This window comes from Symphalangus syndactylus, chromosome 2 (genome assembly GCF_028878055.3).
Source record: "Symphalangus syndactylus isolate Jambi chromosome 2, NHGRI_mSymSyn1-v2.1_pri, whole genome shotgun sequence".
Classification (NCBI taxonomy): Eukaryota; Metazoa; Chordata; class Mammalia; order Primates; family Hylobatidae; genus Symphalangus; species Symphalangus syndactylus.
Genome location: NC_072424.2, coordinates 16123175 through 16145123, shown reverse-complemented (window position 1 = coordinate 16145123; position 21949 = coordinate 16123175). Strand labels below are relative to the sequence as shown.

Below are 21949 nucleotides of genomic sequence, written 5' to 3'. Positions count from 1 at the left end.
GGGAGGCCGAGGTGGGCGGATCACCTGAGGTCAGGAGTTCAAGACCAGCCTGGCCAACATGGTGAAACCCCGTCGCTACTAAAAATACAAAAATTAGGCCGGTGTGGTGGCGGGCACCTGTAATCCCAGCTATTCAGGAGGCTGAGGCACAAGAATTGCTTGAACCCGGTGAACCTAGGAGGCGGAGGTTGCCGTGAGCCAAGATCACACCACTGCACTCCAGCCTTGGCAACAGAGTGAGACTCCATCTCAAAAAAAATCCAAACAAAAGAAGACAAACAAACCCAAACATTTCCACTCTGGATGCCAGCTTGAAGGCTCTTGGTCTTACCCTTGACTTTTAGGCAGTCCTTAACTCCCAGAGAGAGCAGCATTAAAAATCATCAACAAAGTACCTCATTAGGCATAGCTTTTAATAATGCAGAATGGCCGGGCGCGGTGGCTCACGCTTGTAATCCCAGCACTTTGGGAGGCCGAGGCGGGCGGATCACGAGGTCAGGAGATCGAGACCACGGTGAAACCCCGTCTCTACTAAAAAATACAAAAAATTAGCCGGGCGCGGTGGCGGGCGCCTGTAGTCCCAGCTACTCGGAGGCTGAGGCAGGAGAATGGCGTGAACCCGGGAGGCGGAGCTTGCAGTGAGCCGAGATTGCGCCACTGCACTCCAGCCCGGGCGACAGAGCGAGACTCTGTCTCAAAAAAAAAAAAAAAAAAAAAAAAAAAAAAAAAAAAAAAAAAATAATAATAATAATGCAGAATGCTCAATTTTTGTTGAAATATGTTTGTCAAAACACAGATAGAAAACGCTAGAAATAGAGCACCCCAGAATGCCAGAGCTGAGAGGCATCTGAGAAGCTTCTAGTCTAATCTTCTCCTTTGACAGATGAAGCCTGAGGATTTGGGGGTTGATTCTCACTGAGGCTCTGTCCTGGGTTGCCCCAGGTGCTGTGAGGAACAGGAATGGAGGCACATGGCACCCACACTGGTCTCTGAGATGCCATCACTCACGGCTTCTCCCCATCAGCCAGGGCCTTGCACACAGCCCCAGCCTCAGCTGAAACCTGGCCCTGGAACAGGAAGTGCTTGGAAGCTTCCCTGCCGTTGCCGTGGTGCTCACAACCACCCAGGAAACCAAAGGCAAGCTCCCCCTGTCAAAGCACCTTGGCCCATAAGAAGAAAAGGGTGAGCCCCAGATGTGATGAGCGCTTCCAGGCTTCAGGCTCAGAAGGCGCCCAGCCCCCAGCTCTCCTGTAACTCAGAGGCCAGTGCGATGGGAGTTCCTCCACTCCGCACACTTCCCCTGTAAACACGCCTGTGGTGGGCAAAAGGGCTTTGGAACGGTAAGTACAATGGGTACTTTTCAGCCACTTCAGAGACCAAGAGGGGTGTCCTAGTGACAGGTGCTGCTTAGACTTGGGTCCCTCTGGTCTACTTGCCAGGGAGGGAGTTTGGGGAATCAGGAGGGGTCTGGGAGCCGAGAGACCATTGTAGGTAGCTCCTGCCCACCCACAGGGACCTTGGCACGGGCTCTCAAAACACATGAAGGGGCGGATTGCCTGGTGGGATGAAGAAAGAACACATCTCCAGGCCATTGAGATGTCCCCGGATTTCAAGATCAGCTAAAAAACTTCTTAGATATTGATCTAAGAAAGCAGAAGCTTTGGGTAGCTGAGTGCAAACCCCAGCCTCCCTCTCTCTGAAACTGAAGCAGTGCTCCGTGGGCATAGCGAGTCCTGCGTGGGGTTTATTCTGTGCTGACAGGGTCTGCTTTAGAATGGAACCCTCTTCTCTCTTCTCAGATTTCTTTAGGCCACGTTGAGGATTTGGGGGTCTATGTCTAGGGCAGTGGGAAGCTGGTGAAGGGTTTTAAGCTGAGGAGTTCATCATCCTGGCTCCTGTGAGATAAAGGAATCAGAAAAGCAAGTGTGTGTTACCTGGGGTGGGAGAAGCCTCATCACGCAAGGTGGAAACTCAGCCATCAAGGAAAACACACATTGCGCTAAACCGAAGTGCACCTCTGAAAGCTACTTGAACAGCCAAAGATGCTCTTAACACACATGCTTACATGGATGCAATTGCAAATGAGGACACCGGCAGGTGGGTACAAACACCAGGGCCATGTTTGTACCCAGACATGTTTCTTTTTCTTTCCTTTTTTTTTTTTCCTTGAGATAGAGTTTCACTCTTGTTGCCCAGGCTAGAGTGCAATGGTGTGAGTTTGGCTCACTGCAACCTCCGCCTCCCGACTTCAAGTGATTCACCTGCCTCAGCCTCCCAAGTAGCTGAGATTACAGGAATGCGCCACCATCCCCAGCTAATTTTGTATTTTTAGTAGAGACAAGGTTTCATCATGTTGGTTAGGCTGGTCTTGAACTCCTGACCTTAGGTGATCCACCCGTCTCAGCCTCCCAAAGTGCTGGGATTACAGGCATGAGCCACCGGGCCTGGCCCCATATATGTTTTCAAATTAGAGACTGGCAAAGGAGATACACACACACACACACACATGCACACACACACACACACATACACACACTTGACATATTTTCATACCTAATGAAACAATTTGTTTACCATAAAGTCAAAAGACAAATGATACACTTCTGCAGCATGTATGGCAGACAAAATGTTAGTGTCCCCAGTACATAGAGAGCTCCTTAAAAAATGCTAAGGAAACTACAGTAACCCAGTAGAAAAATGCGGAAAGCCTATGATTAGGCAGTTTTCAGAAAAAAAAAAAAAAAAAAAATTAAAGGGCCAATAAATAGATAAAAGAATGCTCAACCCCACTGGTAGCCAGGAAAGTTCAAATTAAAATAAGAATCTGAAACCATCCAACACTCACCAGCTCGGCAAAAATAAATATGATGATACTACCTAGTACTGGAGATGTTGTGAAAAAAACAACAACACTTCTAAATTGGTGATAGGAATGTTAATTGCCGCAATTTGGGGGCAAGTGAATTGGTATTAACTATTTCAATTGAAGATACAGATCTCTGACATAACTATACCACTTGGAAGACTATTTCATAGAAATAAAAACAGTAACACAAAGATATATATATATACACACATACATACACATATACATATACAGATGCAGATATAGGTGACGTATAGATATATGTATATACATATGTACACAAACTGCCTTAATAATGTGTATGCATATTGTTCCCATTGTTTTTATTATGGGAATAAAATATAGGAAATAACCTCAATGACTTGGCAGAGGAATATTTTAATAAATAATGATGCATTCACTGTATGAAATATTATGTGGCCAGGCACAGTGGCTCATGCCTATAATCCTGGTACTTTGGGAGGCCAAGGCAGGAGGATTGCTTGATATCAGGAGTTCAAGTCCAGTCTGGGCAATATAGATCAGTCTGGGCAACCCTGGCTCTGGAAAAATTAAAAAATTAGCCAGGTGTGGTAGTGGACGCCTGTAGTCCCAGCTACTGGGGAGGCTGAAGTGGGAGGATCACTTGATCCCAGAAGATTGAGGCTGCACTGAGCCTTTATCATGCCACTGCACTCCAGCCTGGGCAACAGAGCAAGACCCTGTCTCAAAAAAAGAAAAAGTAATATTAATGCAGCTATGTTAAATTTTTCTTTCCTGTCATTGTATTGGTTCACTCGTTACAACAAGCTTATATTATTAATACTTTTGCAATTAAAAAGTCCAATTAAGGCAATTAAAAGGCAAAGAAAAGCCTGTCTGCCCAAGTGGAATGGAAACTCTATGAGGCAAGGATGTGCATTTTGCTCACTGCTGTCTCTCAGAAACGGCTAACACCTCTCTCTATATGGCGACTGCACAGGAAATGCTTGTTGGTGAATGGATGAACATAGCCATGGCTGTGATGCAGGTGAAGTGCTGTTTGGGGAGCAAAGGGAGGTCAACTGAGGTTCTTGGTCATCAAGTGCTGTGGCTTCTGCTGGTTTTACCAGCTCGCCCGCTTCTCCTCTTCTCCGATGTTGCTCTGGGGAACTACCCAGTCCCCAGTGCACGTTCTTGTTGGGAGAATTAGTCAAGGTGTCTGCCCTCAGGGGCCAAAGAGTGGGCCCCTGAGCTAAGCCAGGCCAGCTGGGGCCTCTTGCTGAGAATCTGGATTGAAAAGAACCCTGCATAGATGGACTGTGGGAGAGCCGACTCATGCTAGAGGCAGCGCCTGACAACAACAGCCACCAACTCCTGGTGCATGCCACCCAGGTCCCTGCAGCTGCTTCCTGTTCTTTCCCAGAGAGTTCTCCAGTTTCCTTTTGAGTCTATGAGACCCTCCTCTCATCACCATCCTTCCAATCAATCTTAACCTCCCCCCAACCCCATAATCAAATGGGTTTCTGTTGCTTGTAACCCAACAGCCCTGATAATGTTCAGAGATAGCTGGAAAGTCCTTCCACTCTTCCTCTTTCATGACCCTGTAAGCTAGGGTGACCATCAGTCTACAGGGCTCCAGGGCAGCCCTGGCCTACAGCCATTGTCCAGGCCTAATTATTAATATCATCCCTTTAGTCTCCTGGTCTGAATGATCAATTATGTGATCAGCCTACTTATAGCTATCTTTTGGTCTTCCTCACTTTGGCAAAGGATTATCTTCTGTTTTGCTTTATCTGAGCCACTTTCCCAGAACAACAGCAGAGATCTGTCTATTCACCTGCTTACAAAAAAAACAAAAAACAAAAAACAAAAAAAACCCAGCAACAACAAGATATTCTCTTGATTGATAAATAACCCACATTCGAGGCTTATTCATTATTGTTCCTGTGGCAAAATATAGATTCTTTAGGCCAATCTCCTCCATAATATTTTGAAAAGTATGGAAAATGTCACCTTTACCTCTTTTGTCTTCTAGGTTGCTTATCTTTTCTCTCCTGCGTAATTTCCACTTTCATTCATGATAATGTCGAACACGGTAAGTAGATCAGTTTCTCAAGAAGGTAGGTGATGAGAAGAAGCACTTGGTCATGGTCATTTTGACAAATTTCCACAAGGGGCTGGGTCCTGCACCACCGAGGACCTCAAGCGTTATTGGCTGACTCGGCTGGAAAGAGCGCGTCCAGGCAGCGCTGTCCAAAGAGCAGAGAGCAGGCTTGTGGTCTGAGCTGACGATGTTTTACTTCGACGTTTTACGTGACAGCAGGACTACATCTAGACTCAGATTCCACAGTTTTTAATCACCCACCCTCTTCTAGGCACTATACTAAGGCGTATTTCCCAACCTTTATTCTACTTTATACTTTCTACAACATTGGAAACAAGATGATATCCCCAGAATCCCCACCATCACCATCCTCACCGTCGTTGTCACGACGACCATTACTGTCACCACCACCACCCATCATTCCCATTACACATGAGACCTGAGAGCCTCAGAATGTTAAATAACTTGCTCAAGGTCACACAACTAGAAAGTAAAATTTGAACTCAGATGCTCTAGTCCGTGGCCCATGGTCTCGCCACCTCTCCATTGGTGCCCTGGGTGGCTTGGGATCAATGACATCCATTCCTGTGGGTCCCTTCTGGTGCTTTTTTCCTTGCTAGGTTGCTTTGAGCCTTCAGTCTAAGGTTTACATCCATGCTGGGTATCGTCCTTCTTTTTTAAGGAAATTGCTGAATTTCCCCTGGAGCCTCAAGAAAATGTCTAAGACTGAGCAGTTCTGCTCCTGGGCATATAACCAAAAGAATACAAAGACAGGTGTTCAAACAAAAACTTCTCCATGAATATTCACAGCACTCTTCACAATAGCCAAAAGGTATAAAAAAAACCCCAGTGTCCATCAGCTGATGAAGGAATAAGCAAAATGTGGAATATTTACACAACAGAATATTATTCAGCCTTAAAAAGGAATGAAGTACCAATACATGGATGAACCTTGAAAACATTATGTTATGTGAAAGATGCCATCCACAAAAGGCCACATATTGTGTGATTCCACTTGTATGCAATATCCAGAACAGGTGAAAACATAAAGTCAGAACATAGGGGCTAATCTTAGAAAGCAGGTTAGTGGTTGTCACGGGCTGGGGACATGGGAACAGGGAGTGACAATTTAATTGGTATGGAATTTCTTTTGGGGATAATGAAAATGTTCTGGAATTAGGTAGTAGTATTGGTTGCATAACATTGTAAATGTTCTAAATGCCACCAAATTGTACACTGTAAAATAGATAAAATTTTATGTTTTGTATATTTTACCACCATTAAAAAAAAATTCCTTGCCCAAGATCTCCACAGTTTAATATCTCTCTGTATGACACGTTAGGATAAGTACTCAAAGGACAGTACTTAAAGCATAATACTATCCCTGCTTGTGGATTCTTCAGAGAGCTACCTGCAAAAAACAATATTTCTCCCAGACCTCTTGCCCTCTGACACCTCTTGTCCTAGATCCTAAATTCCAAATTACCTTGTAGCTTGAGATCCTTGGTCTACGGAATACAGCGTCTCTGCCTTGAGATGTCTCGTGAGAAATATTAGCCATGTTCAAAAATTAACCAGAACTGTAAAATTTGTCTTGATTTCCTTCCTGCTATACAATTTGGAAAACCTGGCATTTATGTGAAGTTAGAAAAAAAATGTCTTCTCTTTCTTTGATTACCAAGCAGCACAAAGCTCGGCTGGAACGCTGGATCACTGGCTCAACCAACCGGTGGCGTTTCCCCAGACAATCTTTTTCTGGGGACCTGCTCTCACTTTCCCAGATGTGCAAGGCTCTGAGCATAGACTTTGAGGAAGCTCTGAGGAACCCAGACAGGTAGGGAGACTCAAAGGTTTGTGGGAGGGAATGGCCCATCATTCCTGGGAGGGGAGGTGCCTGATGACTGGGCCACTCTGATTGGCTGGAGTGGCTGTCAAGGGCACATCTGCAAGGAAGGCTCCCTCTGGAGCCAGCTCTCAGGCATGGACAGGGTCATAAGTGATTACTGCCTCTGAGAATCTGAGTGGTTACAAATGTACAGAGAAAGATTGAATTTTTTTTTTTTTTTACAATTTTTCTTCCCATTGGGAACTTTGAACCCAAACAGGATTCTGAGTTTATTATCCAGGGACCAACTGATTTTTGGACAAACAAAACTTACTTAGTCCTGGCTCAGTGTTTAGACAGCTTGTGAATGTCCATTTTCACCCAGTCAATTGATCTTCTCTCAATCTCATGGCATTCCGAGCAGTAGGCTAGACCCTCACTTCTCCATGTGATCAGTTCTCTCTTGCCTCTCCTGGAAACACAGAGCTGGACCCTTGCCTTAGTCTGTTCATGTTGCTGTAAAGAAATACCTAAGGATCAGAAATTTATAAAGAAAAGAGGTTTATTTGGCTCAAGGTTCTGCAGGCTGCACAAGAAGCATGGCGCCAGCATCTGCTCAGCTTCTGGTGAGGGCCTCAGGCTGCTTGTACTCATGGTGGAAGGCGAAGAGGAGCCGAGTGTGCAGAGATCACATGGCAAGCGAGGAAGCAAGAGAGAGGAGAGAGGGAAGGTCCCAGGCTCTTGCTGACAACCAACTCTTGTGGGAACTAAGAGAGAGAGAACCCACCCCTGAGGGATGGTATTAATCTATTCATGAGGGATCTGCCCTTATAACCAAAATACCCCCCATTAGGCCCCACCTCCAACATTGAGGATCAAATTTCTACAAGAGGTTTGGAGGAAACAAACATGCAATTTGTAGCAACCCTATTGCAGAAGGCACACCTCATTTCCCTGGTGCCATGGACCTGGCTTGATGCAACTACCATCCCTAGGCTGGCGCATCAGTCTTGTGAGCTCACAGCCAAATCAAAGTGAGCGTGGACTGTACCCCTGGAACAGCACCTGGCACAGAAGAACTGTCTGCTCAATCTTTCTTCAGCGAGTAGCCAAATCTTCCCTCTCTAGAGCCACTGGCCAACCCTGTTCCGTTGCCCAGTTCCTTAGTGCCAGGGCTGGGCCAGGGATGCAGGTGCTGGAGCTAGGCCTAGGAACAGAGGCAAAGTGATCCCAAAAGCTGATAAGAGGGTCTGGGCAGCAGGAACTAAGTCTCTAGGAGTCACTGAGCCAAACTGGAGGCGGTGGCCTGAGGGGTGGGGTTCAGAAATGGCATTTGGTGCTGGGCATTTGGACTGTTAAAAGCAGTCTATCAATAGGGCTGGAATCCCCACTTCTTCACTTACTAATTCTGTGACTTTAGTCAGTGGCTAACCCTCTTTGGGTCTCAGTTTCCTCATCTTTCAAATGGTTATATAGCACCTTCTTCAAGATGAAGAGTCATCTTGAGGATTAAATGAAGCCATATATTGAAAATGCTTAGCACTGTTTCTGGCAAATAGTAGATGCTTAGTAAACAGAACTATTTTCTTTACTGCCTGAGCAGCATTTTAGTAATTAATCCCGGTGATTTCATCTTGGGGTGTCTCAGCTCTGTGCTCTGCCAGTCAATACCCCCTTTATTTCACTCTGCCTCCTTGCACCTTCCGCAGTTCCTTCCTCCAGGACAACACCTTCCTCCAGCAGCACAGGGGCAGAGGAACCGGTCTTCTGGGGAGAAGCTTTTACACATCTGGCCCTCTCCTTTGTGGTATTGGGAAGCTGCATGTCCAGAGGCAGCAGATCCTCCCAGGTGTTCTGGGCAAGTCTACAGCCATGCATCTGGTGCTCAGCTGATCCAGGATTGGTTCTGCCAGGGCACTTGGGCTCTGTTCCATGAGCCTCTTGTCCTCCTCCTGAGATGGGCTAGCCTGGGCACATGCTTATCATGGTGACAGCAGAGGGCACGAGGGTAAGCCCAGGAGCACGTGTGTCTTTCAAACCTTCCACCATTTCACATTCACTAGGCCCCATGAACTGAGGCAAGCCACGTGGCCAAACTCCCAGTCAAGGGACAGAAAACACACTCCATCTCCTTATGGAGAGAAACTTTGCAGTATGGAGGCAAAAGGTTTGGACAGAGGGAGGGATGAAGAATTGAAGTTACTGGTGCAGTCTATTGAGTATGGGAGAAACTGATGTTCTGTAATAAACACAAACTTGTCTGGGCATGGTAGCTCATACTTGTCATCCCAGTGCTTTGGGAGGCCAAGGTGGGGGGATTGCTTGAAGCCAGGAATTTGAGACCAGCATGGGGCAACATGGTGAGACCCTGTCTTTACAAAAAATTTTAAAATTAGCCAGGTATGCTGGCGTGAACCTGTAGTCCCAACTACTTGGGAGACCGAGGTGGGAGGATCACTTGAGCCAAGGAGACTGAGGCTGCATGCAGTGACCTATGACTGTGCCGTTTCACTCCAGCCTGGGAGACAGAGCGAGATTTGTCTCTAAAAATAAAAAAGAGACAGAGAAAGAGAAACACACACACACACACACACACACACATCTTTTCTTTGTGTTCACAATAGGAATTTGTTCCATGTGATTGTGAGTAACTTCTTAGAAAGAATAAAGGTTGTGTGTAACATGAAGGGCTTATTCCTGGCAACCCTTGTGAACCTTCAGGCATCAGGCAACTCTCAGGTGGCAAACTCCACTGTCAGTAAGGGCCTGGAATGCCCCCATGCAACATACGTTATATCCCCCGAAGCACTACATGGCTGTTTCTGCCCCACCTGGCAAGCTGTGTTCGTGTCATGTTTGGTGTCGTTGCTGCCTTTCCCACCTGGGGGTGCTGTCTGCTTGGACAAGAGCTGGACCAATCTATTTCTTGAGTTACGGAAAAGGTCACTCATGGTGGAAAGCTGAGGGAACAGGCTCTCAGCTTCTCGTCTATTTCGGATATGTAATTGTGCCCAGCTGGCCAACACTTCCTTCTGCAGTGTCTGGCTTTTCATGACACAGGGAGTTCCTTGTCAGCCACTCAGAGGTGCTGATCTTCAGGCTGCTGATCTTCTTGCCTTGGTCCTTTTGCAGGCTCTGGGGCACCGAGTGTGGGTGAGGAGGCTGAGAGGAGGAAATGTTAACTTCCTTGCGAGTACCCTAATCTTTTCGTGCCTTGGTTTATGTGCAAAGCGGGGATGCTGTCTTACAGGGTTGCGTGAGAATTATATGACATGATTCATGTAAGGAGCTTAGAAAAGTGTCTGGCACATATACGCTCAATGCACACGTGTCAAGAATGTCCCTGGGGTCCACTGGCGTGTATGGATGCGTGCTGTCATGGAAACCCAGAGATCCAGCACGGGAGGTATGACTCAGGCCAGACTGGGGAGGGGGCACCCCCACGAAGGCTTAGGGGGTTGTGGCCCTCGGAAAGACCCAGAGTCCTCCCTGTCCCCAGCTGGTGAGGCTGCCTAGTGGTTTTCTCCCTTTCTGCCCGCAATGCCAAGTCCATTCAAGGGTGGGAGGAGTCATGCTTAAGAGGTGAGAATGGGAAGAAGGGACCCCTATATTTTTATTTTATATTATATTATTTTATTTTATTTATTTTTAACCAGAGAGCAGTTCTGGGATAGTGGGCCTAGAGACCAATGACCCGTGTTAACCTAAATAACAAACAGAGAGGAGAGGAAGACTCTCTAAAAGAGGCTGATGTTTATTCTGGAACAGGCATTGCAATGGAATACCAGTGCCACTGTAAACTACGTGTGTATTCAGGGAGGTAAAGGAAAACAAAGGTTTTTTTTGTTTTGTTTGAGACAAGTCTTGCTTTGTTGTCCAGGCTGGAGTGCAGTAGTGCAATCACAGCTCACTGCAGCCTCAGCCTCCCAGACTCAATTGATCCTCCTGCTTCAGCCTCCCAAGTAGCTGGGACCACAGATATGGCCACCACTTGCTAAATTTTTTATTTAATGTTTTGTAGAGATGGGGTCTCTCTATGTTGCCCAGGCTGGTCTCAAACTCCCGGGCTCAAGTGATGCTCCTGCCTCAGCCTCCCAAAGTATCGGGATTATAGGCATGAGCCACCGTGCCTGGCAAGACAAAGGTTTTTAAAGGAAAAGTGAGGAGGATGACATCATTGCTCTGAGATAATTATCCCTGGCTACAAGGATCCATAACAAGGGTGACACCAGTTGGAGTTGCTAGGCAGATGTCCTCGCAGTACTTTTTTGTGTGAGGTTGTGATGGCCTTTGTGTGCGGCTGTAGGTGTTGCAGAGTCTTTTGTGATTGTTCTTATTATCAGGCATTCATGTGTGAGAACTCCCCCTTCCTGGCCTTCCCCACCTCTATATTTGTTGGGTGGATTTTTTTGTTTTGTTTTTTTAAAGAGATTTAGAGATGAGGTCTCACCCAGTTGCCCAGGCTAGAAGGCAATAGCTATTCACAGGCACAATCGCAGCTCACTGCAGCCTCAAACTCCTGGGCTAAAGCAATCCTCCTGCCTCAGCCTTGCGTGTAGCTGGGACTGTAGGAGCATGATACCATGCCAGACTCCATCAGGGTTTTTAACACATCATAACTCCATTTTTATTTTGATACCTTTCACAGAGACAATGAAAGAGAGAATGCAAACTGAAGGCATGTCTGTGCCAGGCATTCCAAACATTCACTCTTTCACTCCCCCCTTCCTCTGGGACCAAGAAGCAGAAAATGGAAGGACTGGGGTCCAGCCCCAGGTCTATGTAACTCTTCCTAGTTAATCAAATCTTTGGATAGTTTGCTCCAGGAAGTCCGCATGTCCATGAGAAACTTACTTCCTCTTCTTCCCCTTCTGCCTTTCTCCATCATGGTCGTAACTTGGGGATGTGAGCTCCAGCCTAACAGCACGTTCCCAGCATCCCGCACCAGGCATTGCAGTGGAAGTTCACCTCGGACCACTTAGTCCCAAACAGTGAGAAAACTCACAGATGCCATGTGAGTTGTCTCACCCTTTTCCAGCGATCCTAAAATGAACCACAGCCCTTGGGAATGGCAGAGCCCACATGATGATTGGCGTATCTCGACAAGCAGCCCTCACACCCAGGAGAAGGCAGTGTGCTCACCTCTGTTTCCCGGCATCCCTTGGCTCAGCCGATGACACCAATGTTTGTGAGGGTAGTTGAGTTCATGGACCTTGCACCATATTTTCCAAAGTCTGTGGCTCCATTTTGGGATCACGGTCTGAACTCTTGACTCTGGCCAGCTCTTTCCAGACATGTCACCCAAGCCACGAGGGGGATCGAGGGAGGAAGCGAGGGTGTCTCGGGTCAGATCTCCACTGCTCCTGTTGAATAAGCAAGTCCAGCTCCCACTGCCTGCCTTAGGCTGAGTCATTGGCAGCCATCCTCCCCGCTTGGAAAGGGCAGCACGTAGTTGGTAATATTCTGGACACAGGCTCCCACCCATGCTTCCTGCATGCACCCTGGCCCATGGGGTCTCCTGGGATTGTTGGAGACAGCGTGGTGAAGTTGACACTGCATGACACAGAGCAGCTGTGGTCACAAATGTCTCTTGGCTGGCTGGCTTTCTGGGATGACTGTCTTTAAGCTGCGAATATGTGACTCAAATTTTGTTTCACTTCCTGGCTTAGCACGATGAGTCCATGGTGTTTATCTATGTGGTCATGGATTCATTAATGAATATTTGCTGAGCACCTGCACGATGGCTTGTGCCAGGGACATAGCAGTAAACACATGCCCTATTTGTCTTGCAGAGGATACACAAGTAAACAGGCAGCCACAAGACACTCCAGAAAGAGTTTTAAGGAGGAAATCCCAGGACGGGCAGGGGTAAAGCCACTGGCCCAGCATCCCCAGAGAAAGCAGCAATGAAGTTTATTCTGAAGAATGAGTAGGAGCTTAGCAAGGGGAAAGGCGAGGAGGAGAGCATTTGGGAGAGGGAGCAGTGCATACAAGACATGAAAGCAGCAGTTGGCAGGTCCAGGTGCAGGCTGCTGAGAAGGGCTGGAGTGGGGACCATTGAGGGACCAGGCTGCAGAAATATGCAGGAGCTGGTTAGCCATGCTAAGGAGTTTGGGCTTTCCCCCAAGAGCAATGGGGAAACAATGGAGGATTCTCAGCAGGAGAGAGACAAGACCAAATTTGCGTTTTGTGGGAGGCAGGCCTCCCAGCAGAGCAGGGCCGGAGGCTGGGAGACTTTGGCAGTGACTGGAGGGAGATCACAGGGGCTTAGACGAAGGTTATAGCGAGAACAGCAAAGAGAGATGGGCAAATTCGAAAGATCTAGGCAAGTGATGAGATGTAACAACACTCAGCACGCTGGCTTGGGCAACTGCAAGCTGGTGGTGCCATTTCCTGAAATGAGAATCTGAGCAGGGGAGGATTTGGGGTAGATGCTAAGTTTAGTTTTTGGACACACTGAGAGTGGGACCTGTATGACCTCTAAACAAAATTGTTGGTGAGTTCACATCCCAGAAATGAGCAGAACCCTCTATTCTTTTCTCCCAGCAGATATTTACTGAGTGTCTACTATATGCCAGATAATGTTTTAGACACTGAATAAGGTGTCATTCAGGCAGCCAGTGATGACCTCAGATATCTCCTCTGTAAGGCCTGCCCACACACTGAAAACAGGAATCAGCATTATGAGCCAGCTATCAGAAAGCCTACAGTTTTTCAGATCGGCAAATGGTGACCTGAGAAAGCTCTTCCAAAGGGCGAGATATGATTAGGTTGATCAATGGGTGCTTTAAGGACATTTATGCTAGAATAATGCATGTTGCAGTTGGAGAAAAATGTCAGTATTAACTCCTGGATTTTATGTTTGCATTTTCCTTTGAGGTTATGCATTTCACAAATCCAGAAGTTTTTCTGTGAGAATTTCAAGAACAAGGACATCCCAAGCGGGGAAGCAGGTGAGTTTGTGTTATCCATGGATTAAGCTAGAATGTTGCTGATTTCAGGGGCATCTTGTGGTCTTTATGGAAGGAAACCAGTCCATAAGCCAGGGTGCTAGTGTATAAGTTGCAATTCTTATCCACTTCCCAGCATCTAAGAAATAATAGGTGCCCGGTAAATATTTGTCAAATGTGCAGTGAGTGAAGCCAAGCTTGGTAAACACATTTTCACATGCTCCTCGCCATGATAAAGACAAACGTGTTGATGTCAATAAATAGCCCACAGCTGTAATCCCAGCAGGAAGGCCCAGGCGAGTGAATCACTTGAGGTCAGGAGTTCAAGACCAGCCTGGCCAACATGGTGAAACCCTGTCTCTACTAAAAATACAAAAACTAGCTGGTTGTAGTGGCATGCACATGTAATCCCAGCTACTCAGGAGGCCGAGGCAGAAGAATCACTTGAACCCAGGAGGAGGAGGTTTCAGTGAGCCAAGATTGCGCCACTGCACTCCAGCCTGGGTGACAGAGCAAGACTCCATCTCAAAAAAAAAAAAAAAAGTAGTCTTTGTATTGAAAGACTAAACAGAGTGCAGCAAGCATAAAGCAGATGTTCTTTTTCTCTTTGAGCTCTAACCAGTCATGACTTGGATGTTCACAGCTGCACTTGTTCAAGAGGACTTTTCTGAGGCAGGATCAAGAATCAGGATAGGTCCTTTTTTGCTAGAAAAAGGTTCATTGAGCCTCATGAGGAGGCAGCTTCTTAAAGCAGATTTTTTTTTTTTTTTTGGGGCAAAGCCTACTGCATGGTGTGACTGCCTGAGATCAGAGTCAGCCTCCTTTCCAAAGAGAGGCTAATAAATTCTTTTCTCACCTTCAACTCTGAACAGGAGAAGTAGTCTGAGACCATCTCCTGGCATGAGAGAAAGAGCTCTGAATTGATTAGTGATGGCTGCCATGCATTTGCCATCCTGAAAGTGGAAATTGACATCCAGTGAGTGAATATGCTGTATCCACAATTCCGCTCCTGCCTATAATCACCCTAATGGGCTGAGACTTTTTCTAACTCAGCATAACCAGACCACCTAAGGTGATGTAATATTTGAGATGCAAACCCCCCTGAACCCCAGCACCAAACAATATCATAACATTGGTGAATAACAATAATAATAACAGGAAGAAGAATCAGGTACCGAAGGTCACACCATGAAACTAATGGCAAAAATCAAGAAATATGTAGATGGGGCTAGTGGCCCTTCAGGTCCTGTCTGGCACTCAGATTGAGGGTTCTAGGCACCTCTCCTTCCCCCAGCTCTGTACTAACAACACAGGAGCTGAGCCATGCAGAGTCCTCTCCCCATGGCCTCTCGAGCCTCACCTGGCCTGGCATCCCTGGTTTCGCCATCTGCCCTCCTCTATCAAAAAGCCTCTTCTTTTAGTGATCACTGATTTTATCCTCAGGTTAGATGCCCCTGAAGAAAGTCTTCTACAGTTTGCAAAGAGCCTTCTTTATACTGTCAAAGGAGGGTCATGAGAATCCTACCCTCATTGGTGGGCCTGCTATTGCTTTTCAGATGGGTCATGCTTTTGATACTCATAGCCCAGTAGTTCTCAACGGGGAACTGGGGGGTGATTTGGCTTCACTGCGGACACTTGGCAATGTCTGGAAATATTTTTGGTTGTCACCGCTGGGGAGGGAGTGCTACTGGCATGTACTAGGTAGATGCCAGGGCTGCTACTGGGCATCCACAGTGCACGGGACAGCGCCCCAACAGGCATGTATCTGTCCCAAAATGTTGACAGTGCCGTGGCTGAGAAACACTGTCATAGGGGAAGCCAGAACGAGGCCCCCCAAGAGAGCCCCAGACAATGTCCTTCTTCCACGAAGCTTTTCCTCATTCCCACATTGGAGGGCAGCACGAGTGCCTCTGAAGTCCTACAGCTGTTAGCCGACAGCTGTCCTGGACACATGACATGTCCTGGGTGACCCTGTAAGACTGGTTCGGTGTCCCCCTCAAAGCCACTAAGCCCCTGAGGCCCACACTTCACTGCTTCCTTTTTGAGATGCCTGGGGAGGCTGCTTGCCTGCTTCATCTGCTTAATGATCCACTGAGCAAAGGAGTTGGGGGAGAGGAAGCTGATGCATCTTTGGGTGGGGACGTTACTGATGTGTTTGCTCAGCACCATTTTCTGTCCTCAGATGTGATTCTCGAGTGCCTGGGCTTCAAATGGGAGCTCCATCAGCCCCAGCTTTTTCAGTCTGAGACCTTGGCCAAGCTCTACTTGAAAGCCCTGAGGCAGGGCACCACACACCCCCTGAGGGAGCTGGAGGAACTTCTGCGAGGTACTTCCTCCCTGGCGCCCAGTGCTGGAGCCCCAGTGCCCTCTAGCGTGATGGTCCCAGCGTGGAACATGGTTATCTGTTTTGAGACCACAGTCACTCTAGCAGTCAAGAGCAAGGCTACATGGTGTTATCTCATCCTGTGACAGCCTCGGTTTCCTCAACTGTAAAATGGGGATAATAGTTCTTAGGATGCGGCTTTGAAGAGTAGAGGAGGTACTAGGTGTGAAGTTCTAGAACAAGGCCTGGCACACAGCAAGCACTCAGTACATGCCAGTTATTATCTTTGTAATAACCTGAGTCTTGTCTGGCCAGCCCAGACATAGAGACTCTACCTACTTCTTTGAAAAGAAAAAATGGGCTATGTGGAATTTTCTGAAGAGCTTTCCGGAAGGAAGGTGGAGTTCTCATCTCTGTGGCTCATTTGGCCCTAAGTATGCTAGTTCAAGTCCCACATGTGTGCATCTATTTTGTTGTTGTCTTTGCTTTTCTTGCCTCTTCTCTTCTCGTCTCTCTTCCACCTTACTCCAGAAAGAATGTAGGCCACTTCTTTCTTTGTCTCCTTTTCCAGTCCTGACCGCCCCAGCCTCCTCTCACCTGGTCTCTAAGTCATCTCCATCTGCACTGCCAGCTGCTGCTTTGGGCTACAGGTTGGCATCCCCTCGGGCTGACTCATAAGCAGGTGCCATGGAAAATTCGAGGCCCCCAAAGCCAGCCAGCATACCAGTCATGATGGACTTTCTATTTCCAAGACATGACAGCAAAGCCCTGTTATTCTAGAGCCAGACAGGCAGCCGGAGCCCCCAGTCACTCCCCCTCCCTGAGCCTGAGCCTGGAGGGAGAGCCCCGCTGCCTGCGGGAATCTGACTCATCCCTTCCCCGCTGTGCAGGCAGTGAGAGCCAACTGGGCTCCTGCAGAACTGCAGCAAGCTCGGTGCTGGCTCATGAGCCTCTGCTCTTCCGAAGCCTTTGTCCCAGTGTCTTCAAGAGCCAGACTGGGCTCTTCCATCTCTCCTGTACCCAAGTCAAAACATTCACCAGGCCATCAGTGAAAGGCTCTGGTGAGCCAGACAGTGAGTTCATGGAAAAGCAGGATAATTTGGAAGCGGAAATGGAGTCATTAACATTACGGTCTTTATCATGTCTAGAATGGGTCCCTAAAATGAAAACATTTAGCCCTGCTAAGACAGCCACTCTGATCCAAGCCTCTCTGCTAGAGGCTACGCCTGGCGAGAGACAAGAGGGAAGGTGCAGAGATGAAACCCCAGTGCCCTGGACTGTCACAACTCCAGGGTCTCCTCGCAAGCTCCATGGACCGATCAAGTCCTGGGATTCACGTCTTTCAATAGGAACAGTCACAGTCCTTCGTGTGCCTTTAAAAGCAAGCATATCTCACAATGGTGGTTTGCATACCTATCTCACGGTTATCACTTTCGTGTTCTTGAGATCATCTGTGTTGCTATCCTGGACCTTCTGGCCAGACCCTGGAATGCTGGACTCGGCAGAGATGCACAGGCTCTCCAGCTGCTCAATTTCCTTCCATGGAGAGTGGAGGAGCAGCTGTCTTGGAGACGTGTTTATTCTCTAGCATGGAATCCAAGGAGGAAGTGGCCCACTTACTAAAAACAAACTAACCACCTTGGCTTTGGAGAACTTTGGAGAAGAGTATGAGCAAATTATTGATATCTTATTCAATTTGGGGGTTTTACTCAACCTGGAGGGAATACTGAATTTCTGTCTTTCACTTACTCTGACATAACTGATTCCCTCCCTCCCTCCCTCTTCCTTCTTTTCTTCCTTCCTTCCTATGTGGAATGCTTAGCTTATGCCACGCATTGTGCTAGGAGCTTACCATCTGAGGGGACAGACAAGCCCAAAATGATGGGAAAGCATGACAAATATCGTGACACATTATAATATTAACTGCCACCTCCTGCATGCCTACTGTGTGCCAGGCACTCACATGCATCCTCCCATTTACTCCCTGCCATGGGGTGGATGGCAGGCTGGAGTGAGCAGATGGGAGGACTTGTAGTCATGCTGGAGAAGAATGTGACCCAGAGTGGAACAAGCCTGGTGCTTAGTAGGTTCTCAGTGAGTATTTGCTGAGTAAGAGCCAGTACAGAGCCAGGTGACGGATGACAGCGAGGGGAGCTGGAGGGGAAAGGATCCTTTGCTCTCTCTTTCTTTATAGTTGCACAAGATGATGGACTTTTTTGCTCTGGCTCACATCATTTTTCATTATCTGGAACCTTGAGCTCCCTGGTGATGGAATCCATGTGCTGCATTCATTCAGCTGATATTTACTAGCACCAGCCTGCGGTGGGCCCACGGGGTGGAGCGGCGAGTGAACCACCTCAGCTGAGCTGCTGGGGGGAAAAGCACAACAGGGACACAGAGTAGTAAATAGAAGGTCATGGTCAAGTTAGTCTCTGAAGAAAAATAAAGCCAGTTAGCGGGGGAGTGGGGTGCTACCTTACATTTGGGGTCAGGAAAGGCATCTCCGGGGGAGGAACATGTGAGAAGACCCCTGATGAGGCAGGGAGGGTGGGAGCCCCACACCATCCCGAGGAGCATGCCGGTGGGGGGGCAGGTGGCATGATGGGCAGAGCAGTAGGCAGGGGTTGCAGGCCATGTGGGAATTGGGGCTGCTAGTGGGGCCCTGGCTTTTGTGCCAAGGGTGTGGGGCACCTCTGGAGACCTGAGAGCAGTGCCACTCTGTAACTCACATTCTAGGATGACTGAGTGGATGGCATTGGCTAGCAATGAATTGGGCTAGCTTTTCCCTTCCTCCTGGAAATCCTCAGTGACAGGGGTCCCCAGAGTGGAGCTCTCTGGGGCAGAGTGACAATAGCCACCACATAGACACCTCAGTCCCATGTTCACCCTTCAGCAGGTGGCACTCCCACTGCCTGCCCGCACTGCTCCAGGTGCTCAGGGTACAGAAATGACTGAGGTTCACTCTGCCCTTAAACTGCTCAAAGCCTAATAAGAGCAAGGATGGGGGAGGTCATAAATATGCAAAATGCAGTGTGAGCATCAGTTTCTCAGTTTTCACAATGCACAGGGCTATGCAGGATCGTTGGGGGAAGTTAGGCGAGGGATACGTGGGAACTCTGCGCTATTTTTGCAACTTCTTATGAGTCTTAAGCTATTTCAAAGTAAATAAGTATTTAAAAATGCATCTATGGGCCGGGCACGGTGGTTCACATTTGTAATCCCAGCACTTTGGGAGGCCGAGGTGGGCAGATCATATGAGGTCAGGAGTTCGAGACCAGCCTGGCCAACATGGTGTAACTCCATTTCTACTAAAAATGTAAAACTAGTCAGGCGCGGTGGTGCATGCCTATAATCCCAGCTACTTGGGAGGCTGAGGCAGGAGAATAGCTTGAACCCAGAAGGCAGAGGTTGCAGTGAGCCTAGACAGTGCCACTGCATTCTAGCCTGGGTGACAAGAGTGAAACTCCATCTCACACACAAAAATTAAATTAATTAATTAATTATTTACATCTATGAAACAAAGAAAATATAGTGTGATACATGTCTTGATAGCTCATAGTCATGCCAGGGTGGTGGGTGCCTCCCACTGTGTCTTCACCATGGTTATCACATCCATCCATCGTCATCTCATTTCCTTTACTAGCTCAATCACCTAAGAAGACCAAAGAAAAATCTCCTGCAAAGAGGATCACCATTTCCTTGAAGATCAATGACCCACGGGTCACTAAAGTCGGTATGTATATATCCGTCTATATTCTGAGAATGCCATTGAACGAATGGTCCCCCCAGATTTAAAAATGAACAAGCAACAACAAAGCAAAACAAACCAACAGTAGACAGTGTTCACTGCTTTCCTGTTAAAAAGGCCCGAACATGCAAAGAAAGAAAGGGTGAGAAGGCTAGGGTGACTTGGGGAAATGGAAGAAGGTGGAATACTACTAAAGAGAGGTTCTTGTCATTGAGAAAGGGTGTGAAGGATGCAGAGATCGGGAGAAGATAGCGGCTTTTCAGAGACGGACCCAGCGCAAAAGGAATTGCTGCTTTAGGCTCACACCCACCCAGGGAAGCCATCATGCCCAGCCTTGCTCCCACATAACACTTTACCTGCCTCTTCCTGCCAAGGACCACCTCTCACCTCCCTCAACTTGGGCTCACTCTCTCCCCATCCCCTCACAGCAACTCATGGGCAGACTTCTTTGTTTGTGCAACATCCGTGATGTCATGTGATGGCACTTGTTTAGGAATCGCTTGGTGAGGAAACTTCAGCACTAGTTAGGCCATTTGTCGCCAGAGGACACTCTGATGGTGAATCAGCCAAGTCCATCTTGCCCATAGCCGAGGCAGTTCAGTTCCTAAACCATCAAATTATTCTGGCCCTTTCCAAGAGTCTTTTACCTTTTTGGAAGTCCCCAGACTCCAAGGAGAATCTGCTGTAAGATACACGTTGTCTCCAGAAAAAAAAAATGCACGACTTGCATACAACATTCTGCATCTATTTGGGCAGTCACATTCCTGCACAGGACACAGACCCCAGGTTAGGAGAGAACCCAAGACGGTCTCACCCCTGAGAACAGGCTTAAAGGAGGATCCTTTCAGCAGAAGCTCAGTTTTCTTTAGCTTCAGCCTCAAATCCTTTGGGAAGGCTGGTAGCACAGATCGTCAGCTTCTAGGCAGTGCCTGCATCCAGGTCAGAGATGGCGCATTTTCTCTAAGGGCACCTCTGCCTGCCCAGCTGCAGGAGTGAGGGAGGGCGCTGGGTGTTGTCCTGTGTGCAGAGCCCCACACTGACGGCTCTCTTGCCTATGCCTCCCCAGCCTTCGCCACGGCCCTGAAGAACCTCTACATGAGTGAGGTGGAGATTAACTTGGAAAACGTACTGGGAGTGCTGGCTTCCGCCCACATCCTCCAGTTCAGTGGCCTGTTTCAAAGGTAAGGAAACAAGGCTGACTTCGGGCAGGGTCCGGCCTGGGGGAAATCGGAACGGCAATTCCTGGCCCATTTGGTGGAACATTCCTCTTCACTGGGCTAAGACACCTCGGGTGTCTGTGCCAAGGATGGCCTTGAGCCTGGAAAGGAGCTGAGACACTAATTCACACCAACAGGTGAGCCGTCTCCAGCAACATGCTAGTTCTAACCAGATGATTCTCGACTCACAGGAATGAAATGCAAATGGGAGGATTTCTACCACTGGGAGAGACTTCATGTGTATACACGGTGACTTCCTAGTAGCCCCCAAACCAGGCTTGCTTATCAATTTCACCTCTTTTCATTGTTGGCTAAAAAAAGAACCAAAAGCTCTCTCCTTTAAGTCATACACACCCACAGAAGCTGGCCATTGGAGGACAAGCTGACTTTTCCATCACTGTTAGGCCTAAATTTTCCTGCTCATTTGAGATAAAGTCTTGTTTTTGCTTGGAAATAATATTTTTATTGTTATAAATGTTACGTACGGTCATTGTAGTTCTTTTGGAAGACAGGAAAATGCAAAGATCAAAGTTAGAATTGCCCTCAAATCCCCCTGCCCATTTTAGGCACAGCCTCTCTTTTGGACGCTCTGACCCCTCTGGCCCACCTGGGCTGCCCAGTGGGAGGGTTCATCAGGGTGTGTCGGGGGTGTGGGGAGGAGGTGGTGGGGGACTAGGACGCATTCAAAGTGGGTTGGCATTGAATGTGAAAGCTTCCTCATCCTGGCGAAGGTTGCGTGGGCTCATGGATGCAGAAATCATGAGCATGAGGGGGTAACAGACATTGCTTGGTGTTTCCGCCTGCATCCAAGCAGCTGAGGAAATGCACCCTGGAGGGGTGAGAGTCAGAGCTCCCAGTTTGCATTGGGCTTTTCCTGCAAAGTCAAAAGTAACCTGGGTCCATGCAGGGTCTGTGCTCAGTTCTGCAATAAGGTGCCCCTTAGTTTCTATGTACA

The 21949-nt window shown here is 47.9% G+C and overlaps 1 protein-coding gene across 2 annotated transcripts in view; it reads left to right on the top strand.

The window, feature by feature from the left end:
* The first annotated feature begins 1115 nt into the window (after positions 1-1115).
* The window catches only part of BTBD16 (BTB domain containing 16), a 70056-nt gene continuing 49222 nt past the window's right edge, over positions 1116-21949 (top strand). The window contains exons 1-7 of one of the 2 annotated variants that reach the window (XM_063625459.1): positions 1116-1340; positions 4863-4922; positions 6617-6765; positions 13636-13709; positions 15889-16032; positions 19673-19762; positions 20844-20958. In XM_063625459.1, coding sequence (XP_063481529.1) covers positions 4905-4922; positions 6617-6765; positions 13636-13709; positions 15889-16032; positions 19673-19762; positions 20844-20958 — 590 coding nt within the window. In that variant the 5' untranslated portion in view covers positions 1116-1340; positions 4863-4904. Of the gene's footprint in view, positions 1341-4862; positions 4923-6613; positions 6766-13635; positions 13710-15888; positions 16033-19672; positions 19763-20843; positions 20959-21949 lie in introns of both variants that reach the window. The other variant, XM_055246656.2, reaches the window with a different exon arrangement.